An 8,909-nucleotide genomic window follows, 5' to 3' on the forward strand; every position below is an offset into this window, starting at 1 on the left:
ATAGGTATACCTGAATAAGATCTTGGTAATAAACTGCTTCTTCAATATCCGGAGTTGGATCGAAGCGTTTGATACCTCTTTTTTCATTTTCTGGACAGTTAGTCGAGATATGACCTTTTGCTCCGCATGTCCAGCAATTACAATCCTTAAAACTTTCATTAGCTCGTGTATGAGCTATTCTGAAAGTTTTCTTTGTAGGTGTTCTTCCAGTGCTTCGAGATGTACTCGATGCCTGAGAAGATATCCTACTTCTCGATGGTCCACTTCTTTGTCCAGATTTGTAAGATTTGGCTTTCTATCTAGACCATATTGTCCTTGGTTTCCAAGAACTTCTTCCATTTCTAGCATAAGGATGAGTCCTAAAACTTTTCCTTTTATGCTTTTGTGGTTTACTTCCAATAATTGTTGGAAGATCATTTTCCTTACAACACAAAGGAGTACGTTTGTTAATACCCCTTAATCGTTTGTAATTATTTTGTAATGCTGCCAAATGGCACCATTCCGCCAATTTTCCTTCAAGGAAAGAAGCTCTTCGTGCCAATGTATCTGGATTTCCAGGTACATATTCCCTTATTAGCATTTCTCTCCAAGGACTTGGCATTTTTGCGAAGAAAAGCTGCATAGCTATGTCTTCTTCGACTCCTGAATTCCATCTATATTTAGTGAATAACATAATGTATTCATCTACTAAACAGATGTCATGTAATTCAAGACTATACAGTATATTTCTTCCTTTTCTCTGTGTCTTGACTGTTAAAATAGTCTACCCCTATAAATTGTGCTTTAAATAGGGTAGCCATTCTTCCGGCTATCTCGCTTAGAGATTCTCCGGCTAGGACCGACTCTTTAGTTTCCACCGAAGTCATGTCCCAAGCAATTTTCACTGATCCCATAAGACTCATTTCTAGGAGTTTAATGAATCCTTCTCTATTGAGATCAAGTGTTCCTGCTGCGATTCTCATAGCAGATGTCCAATCGTCTATGAGTTCTTCTCTGTTTTTGAAATCTAATACATCAAGGTTAAGCATAACCCCGTAAGGATGTATAGGATCTAAAACAGTTTTCCCATAGGGGGTTTGGTGCAAGAGAATTTGATTTCTCCTTGTCCTTGTTCCCGCAGGGTGTGAACCTCCACCAGTATGGAAATCAGTTTGAGATTCTCTCATGTGTATATTTTGAGATCCCACACTTTTCCTTGGTGGTTTCTGTGAAGATGACCAAGTTATAGCAGGTGTTTCACCTCCTGCTTTGTTCATCTTTAGATCTACAACTTTGAGATTTGCGAAAGATTCTGCAAGCTCTTGTAGATCCTCTAGACCAATCCTTTCTAATGTTGTCATCAGATTAATTTCTTTTCTGAGACAGACTTTATTAGATTGATCATCTTTTCTTCTTCAGTCAAAGGTTTTGACACCACTCTGGTCTTTCCTTGTTGATGTAACAAAGGTTCAGTACCAAATGATGGTGGTAACCATCCTCCTGAAGTTTTTTTACTAGAACCTGGTTGTTGTTCTAGTTTCTGAATTCTTGTTTGAATATCCTTTAATATTCCAAGAATTTCTTCCTGGTTTTCAAGGATTTTTTCAACTCGTTGCGGTACAAAATATAGCATATTGCCATAGTTTTGTACTGTTTTCTGAATTTCTCTAAGATCTAAAGAGAGCTTAGAAGAATCGGGTACAATTTCCATAAACTTATTAGATTGAATCATAAGTTTACCTGAGGGTGCTGAGGCTTCCCTTTCTGCTCTAGATATCTAACAATAGTTAGATGTCCTTGTGTATATTCCAAAATATTGGAATAATCCTTGTAAATTATTTTTCTCGAACTTAAGTTCGGATTCATAATTTTCGAAATTCTCCTCCTCAAACATTTCGTTTCTTTATAATAATAAATAATGTGTTTGAAATAAATTAACCTAAAGCTCTGATACCATTTTGAAAGCGCGAGGATCAATTAAAAGAAAATAGGGAATAAGGGCATTTTTTGTATTTTTAAAGAAAATTTCTCTCTCCAGGTACTAAAACCCAAATTCTTTTTCAAAATGTACTGATACATAATTAACCCAAAATTCATTCATTTCTTCAATATTTACACAAATTTTACCATGCTAACCGCTACAAAGTAAGAAACACGCTTTTATACAATTAAAATGCGACTTCATTACACTCCTCTAAAGCTTGGTATAGATGTATCACACCAAGCTTGCTCAATAAATATCTATGTTGACTCTTCCCCAAAGCTTTTGTAAATATGTCTGCATGCTGCTCTTCTCTTCGACTTATCCCCTTAATTTTTTAATTTCATTACAATAATTATATTTTTTACACTTTCCCTCTCTAATATTTGTTTTTGCCCCCATTTCTGGCTTCGTCCCCGAATTGGAGTGTCACAGGGCTTTGCTCCTTATGTGTTCCAGACTCTGACAGCAACTGTAACGTTACTTCCTTTGGTTTAGGTACATTCTTGCTTGGATCGAGCCACCTTCAATGCCAAGAAAGAATTTCAAAGTTCCCGAGTCTTTAACTCGTAGAACAAAATCCAAATGATTTTTCGACGTTTTTATAAATAATAATTTTCGATAAGCAGATTTTTATATTATTATTATGAGGGAAAAAAAGATGAGCTTGTGTAAATTGCGTAAACGTAACTTAACGACCATCTGAGACAAATTTTTTTTTCAATATAACGTCTCCAAAGGAAGAAATAATTTATTTGATCAATTTGATTATACAAATAAAAAATTATTAATAGTTTTTACAACAGTTGTTTAGTGTTTTCCTAAAGGATATTCTTGATTGTTGTTGTATATTTCATGTTTAGCTTTCATTTTGTATCTCATAACAAATCTCATTTTGATTGTGTAATAAACGTGAATATATTTTCATAACGTTAAACAATTGTGGTAATATATGTTTTGGCTTTAATAATTGCCTTAATGTAGTGTTTAGTTAATATTTTAATGTGATGCAGGGACAGAGCTAGACGTTTTATTTTGTATATAGAATCAATCAATAAAAAGTTTGAAAATAAATATACAAATAATCACAAAATAATGGAGTTCGACATTTACCATGTTTGACATATATTTGATTTGTGGGTTAAAATTTCATTATTACTAGTTTGATATTTTGAAGAATCATAATTGCTGACTTGAGTAATCATAATATATTTTTATTGGATGAAAAGTATTTTTCATTTCGTTCCTCATGTTTCACATGATACATAAGATTTTGGGTCGGTGATGTTTCATATATTTGCCAGAAAATTGGCATTTAACTATTTGCACTCTTTCGTTGCAAGAAAATAAGTAAAATCTTGAAATTTTGACACAACTCCATGGACGGCAGTGACTTGCTCGTCAAATGATTACATCGTTCCCTTCTTCCTATCTTTCATTTATCAAAAGAAAGATACAAAGATAAGTCGCAAAGCTACATGAAAAGAAAAGGAGAAAACAAATAAATCCAAGCTATAGGAATAAAGTCCGTTTGTTTTCAGAGCTCACACACAAAAACATACAAATTAGACACCATATTAATACATCTGCGGCTAAACACTCCCAAGTTAAGTCGTTCTCCCTCCAATATACATCGAATAATCTGTAGAACCCAGCAAATCTGAACTTTAAAATGCTCTCCATCTTTGCTGAGATTAATGGTCAATAAATTAGATTTTTGAGCTATTACAGTAATACTATTGTGTTACAATACTATGGTTAAAAAAGCAATTTTGGACTTGAAATTATGCCAGAGGATCACAGCGACTCTCTCGGCAGTCAGATTGCGGCTACAGCGTCAGTCCTGGGGCTTTTATCAAGAAGCTCATGAAGCTTAGCTCCGGGACTACTATTTTCATACGCCTCACCTTCATCAGAATTATTGTTAACTCTAGCAAGTAGGTTCACCGTGCCATCCGGTTTTGGGCTAAAATCATCAATCTTGTGTAGTGTTGCATCCTCTGTCTGCCCTAGTTGAGCATCTTTTAGTTTTTCCTGTGAATTTAAAATCAACGGATCAGCGAGGAATAGAAATGTGAAAGGAACAGAATTAAAAGAGTAATACAATTACCATTAACGTAGCGTTTTCAATCTTCAGTTTCTCAGAGTTGTTGATTAGTTTATTGATCTCAGATTTGATAGTCATATTCTCAGAAGTCAGTGCTTGAACTTTAATTGTTAGTTCCTCGTGCTCAGCCTGGACAAGTAAGATGTTAAAGCAAAAACCTGAAAATGCGAATTACTAATTTACCAATGTGGAAGTTGACCTGTTTTCTTAGTCTTGATCTTCTAGCAGATTCTCTGTTGGATTGTTTCCTTCTCTCCCGTTTCAGCTCTCGCTCATTCTGCAATAAAATTTAAACTTGCTAATCATATATATCTTGACAAAAATTGAAGTACCATGTGAGGTGAAAATAATGGAATAATGATGATAGTCCGAGATACGCTCAAAACATACCTGCGACCAGACTTCACTTGGCTTCAAAGTCTGTGGAACACTGGTTGGACTCAACTTCACATCGAAATCTGACGGATCTTTTTGCACCAATGCAGTACTCATTTTCTCTGATGCTTTTGGCGATATATTAGCGAGAGGAATCACATTAACCACCTTCGCAGAATCCTGACCCAATCTTTTACCCTTGCCATTTCCAGCTGCAACAGAGTTAAAGAAATTAATGCAGACCAACATACAATATGTTTTATGATTTTATACATGTAGCACAAACTTACCGCTGTTAGGAGATCCTGTTCGACTTCTTTTCTTGCCACTCTGACCAATCTAGTAAATTACGAGTGAATTCTTATTATAGTAAAAACCTTTCAGACAACAAAAATAAGTAAAGAACAGAGAAAGGAATCCTCACCGCAGCTGTAACTCCATTACTTACGTTACTTCCATCACTGCCGCCAGTATCCTCACTGTTCATAGCAAATAATATTTGGTGTTTTAGTTTACATAAAAGCTAAGCAACACCATAAGAATAAAAGCCAAAATCAGGGCCAGATCCTATAGGGAGGCAAGGAGAGAGATCAACCCCCATGGAAAAAACATTGAAATTTTGCATGTGATGTTTATAGAAATTCACATTTCGTCCCTCCAAATTCCTAGGTCCACCACTGGCCGGGTGGCGTTCTCCACGAAAAATTCTACACTGCTGATTTAGAAACTCAGAAGGGGAATTCATAGTCATTGATAGTTCCATAAACCTTTGTGTGACTTCATTGTCAGCTGCATCATCAGCACTGTCGCCATTTCCATTGCCTATCGACATTGCAAGTCCATCAAATTCTTTCAACTTCTTCACAAATCCCCCATCAGAATTTCCAGGTGATTTGACTGGGGTCTCCATGCTCAAAGTAGTACCAGCCTGCAAACCATATTGTATAAGCAAAAAATATAGTTATTAGATACAAATTTTATTTTGCTATCTTGTTTGGTCGTCACACATAAGTTGGATGCGCCCCTGATCTCAAGAAGCCAATACTTGTTTTTTTTTTATTTGAGACATCAAAAGCCAATATTTTGAGTCCCATGTATATGAAACTTACTATATGGACTCCAGGATGTGCGTAAACACCTCCATGAGCATAAAATGCAGCATACGGAGCCCCATAAGGAGGTATCATCGACTGAAAATAAAAAGATTTAATCAACAATTCATTCTTTTCACTCTACCAGTCCTTCAAAACTCGGAGAGACCTCAACAAACCTAAGACAGTGCAAATACCTGTGGTGGTCCCCACATATAAGGTGGAGGAGCATGAGAGGCAGCAACGGAGTTATGATATGGCGGTACAGCAAGTCGAGGGCCATAATAAGCCTGACGATTAACTCCACTAGTTAACATCGGTAAATTCTCAAACATGGTCACAAGAATTTTACAATTAATGTCAATTTACGGTAAGAGCTTTTCAAGCCGATCACCTGCATTGCTGCCCAATCAGGATAGACATGAATGCTATTCTGGTCCTGCAAAAGCAAGACATTGAAAAAGTACTAAGCAATAATCTCCGAATCAATACGTTCAGTTCCCAGCAATATATATACGCACCACCGCAGGTGACGATAATGCTTCAGTCTTGCAAGGCTTCTCTTCTTCACTGTTTCCCATGGTGCGTGCCAAAAGAGACCGCGGACTAAATCAAAGTATCAAACAGCGAGGGAGGAACGCCTTTGAAAAGCCTGAATGGTAATAAATGTTTCTGCACTTTAACAATACCTTAAATTTCAAGTCCCCGAGGCCCGAGCATTACAAAGTAGTGTAAATATAGTGCAAAGAGAAAGCAACTCAACACAAGATTAACATGCCTTGATCATGAATGCCTACATCCATAAAATAATGCCCGGAAAGCTAAAACGTTAGATGATTTCTCTTAGATCTTGAATTATAATATTAAAATCAAAATAAATACGGCAATAAATCTTTACCAACAGCAAAATTAAATCAGATATATATCATAAGCTTGATAGTATCAAATCTGAAGACCAAGCAAGGGTAAGAAAATTGATTTCTAAAGAATTGCAATTAATCAAAATAAGCTATATTGGTCTCTGTCGTAATCACTGAAATTTCTTAACCATTTTTCTTTAAAAAAATGAAGAAATTCAGGTGAACAATTCCAATTAAAAAAGAAAACGACCACAGAAGAAATTTTATCATGTTGCAACTCCAGATCCGTACGAAAAAAGTACAAATTATTGAATATTGATAATTAAGTGAATTAATTGGTGAAAATGCAGCCACCAAATGTAGTAAAGACGAAAAGACTCCACAGGGGCTTCCTTGTCCTTTCTCATCCCCACCCAAGCCCCCCACACGCTGTACCCAAGTTGACAAACAAATAGCCATCATCTGAAAAACTGTAAAAAGATTTACCAACCTGAAATCTTCAAAACCAAACAAGATATTCAACACCCCGAAAGGCGAAGCTAAATCATTCACGTTTCTCATGAAAACTCAATAAAGATGTCTCTAACCACTTACAAATGGCTGATTTAGAGAAAGAAAGTTAGATTTCATACATTTAAACTTCTCCTAATCCCCTAATTTAACGAAACTCGCAGTAATCAGATAGCATGACCAATAAATTAACTGATCTGCGAACAATCTTCGTCTGAAGACAAAAAAACAGAACAATTCATCCACATCAAATAAAAAATATACTCGGAAGTTTACTTACCTCGATGACCAAACAGGTGGACTGCCAAATCATGGATTCTGCGGCTGCTAAACCGGGCTGCACATTTTCTCTCTCTAAGTCGGAGTGTTGTGAATAAACACGTTTGGGGAGAGAAGAAGAAGAGACGCTGAAGGAAACCGGAAAAAGGGGAGCGCCAAGGCACACGACCACGTCATCCAACACGTGTCAACTTTATATATCCTGTCCGTATACATTGATGCATTGTCGTGTGACAAATTCAATTATAATGGATTTTTAGTTCTCCCAATTCCCTTCAAATGTTCATGGCTTGATTCGTATACGGATGTCTAATGTAAATCAGTATTTTTAAAATCATCGGTTCGACCAGTTCGATCGATCTAATCCATACCTCTTCTATAAATATTTTAACTATCAAATCGATTAAAACCATTCAAAATCAATCATACAATTCTTCAACTTGTGAACCGATTAAAATATCGGTTCATATTTTTACCTTTTAAAAATATTTTTAAGAATTTTATTTTTTTCCTTATATTTCTTTTTTAAAAATATTTTTTATATTTAAAGTTTTCTTTTAGTTACATATATAATTTTTTGGATTTTGAAATTTAGTAAAAATATTATTTTAGTAATATTAGAACATATTTTAATTTTTTGTTCTAAAAAGCTAGATATAATTATTATTTGATTATATTGATGATGTTTTGATTTTAAACTTTGATAAATATATATTTTATTATTTATATACATATTTAAGATTTTTAGAATTTAAAATATATTATTTACTATATTATATTATTCTTTAGATAATATAATATTTTTTCAAACCGATCGATTCAACCGTTTTTATAAAATAAATCGATTTGATAATTATTTCGATTATGAAAACATTGATACAAATAACCGAAAAAATGACACATGTTTAAAAAAAATTATTTATTATAGTTACCTATTATATGATATTTGACATATGAGTTGAACAACTCATATTTATTTTATCAATTACTCTGATCTCTTATTAGTAATTATACATGTTTTATTTGTTTGTCTTTATTATTGCAACGATATTTTTTAATGGAAAAGGGTTTTTTTTATAATAATTAGTTTCGAACCCGAGATCCCGCGTCAGTTTTGTAATTATGATCTCAAATATCAGCATATCGAACATATCTTTTTATTTATTAGACATCGAATGTGCCCAAAAAAAATTTGTAATGTCTTCTCAATTGTATTGGTATATTTATAATTAGATATTATTATTTGTTAAATATGTTTTACATATAAATAGTGGACTAAAAATTATTACATTCATAGTTCTTCAGTTCTGATGCATTGAATTTGTAACTATATTGGTAAAATTCTAATGCTGATTTGAATATCTAATATACCATTATCTATAATAAAGACAAAAAATTTGGTGTATTTGTTTTTTTTTTTTTTTGTTTCTTTAATTCAAATTGCAGTCTAATTTGTCGTTATTTTGTTCATTAAATATAATCAATTTAAATTATAATATATACTAATTTCAGATCATAATTGAATTTATTCCTTAAATTTTATAATTATAATATTATGGTTATTTCAATATAAATATAATTAGAGTAAGCCTCTTGTGAAACAGTCTCACGAATTTTTATCTGTGAGACGAGTAAACTCTACCGATATTTATAATAAAAAAAATAATACTCTTAACATAAAAAGTAATATTTTTTCATAGATGATTCAAATATAATATTCAACCTAC

At 33.6% G+C, this 8,909-nt stretch overlaps 1 protein-coding gene across 5 annotated transcripts; it reads right to left on the reverse strand.

The window, feature by feature from the left end:
• Positions 1 to 3,439: 3,439 nt before the first annotated feature.
• On the reverse strand, positions 3,440 to 7,378 carry LOC140988771 (common plant regulatory factor 1-like). 5 transcript variants are annotated; one of them, XM_073457843.1, is made up of 12 exons: positions 7,184 to 7,378; positions 6,055 to 6,185; positions 5,928 to 5,972; positions 5,731 to 5,823; positions 5,552 to 5,632; positions 5,210 to 5,370; positions 4,867 to 4,921; positions 4,733 to 4,781; positions 4,458 to 4,654; positions 4,267 to 4,344; positions 4,071 to 4,196; positions 3,440 to 3,994 (listed from the first exon to the last, which is right to left on the reverse strand). In XM_073457843.1, exons 2-12 carry the CDS (start codon positions 6,112 to 6,114, stop codon positions 3,779 to 3,781), a joined length of 1,161 nt encoding a protein of 386 aa, XP_073313944.1. In that variant the 5' UTR covers positions 6,115 to 6,185; positions 7,184 to 7,378; the 3' UTR covers positions 3,440 to 3,778. The 5 variants fall into 5 exon arrangements, with proteins under 5 accessions (XP_073313944.1, XP_073313943.1, XP_073313945.1 ...); XM_073457842.1 differs by having other exon boundaries at positions 6,055 to 6,205; XM_073457844.1 differs by having other exon boundaries at positions 6,055 to 6,210.
• Between the last annotated feature and the right edge of the window lie 1,531 nt (positions 7,379 to 8,909).

This window comes from Primulina huaijiensis, chromosome 11, assembly GCF_012295235.1.
Source record: "Primulina huaijiensis isolate GDHJ02 chromosome 11, ASM1229523v2, whole genome shotgun sequence".
In the NCBI taxonomy this organism is placed as follows: domain Eukaryota; kingdom Viridiplantae; phylum Streptophyta; class Magnoliopsida; order Lamiales; family Gesneriaceae; genus Primulina; species Primulina huaijiensis.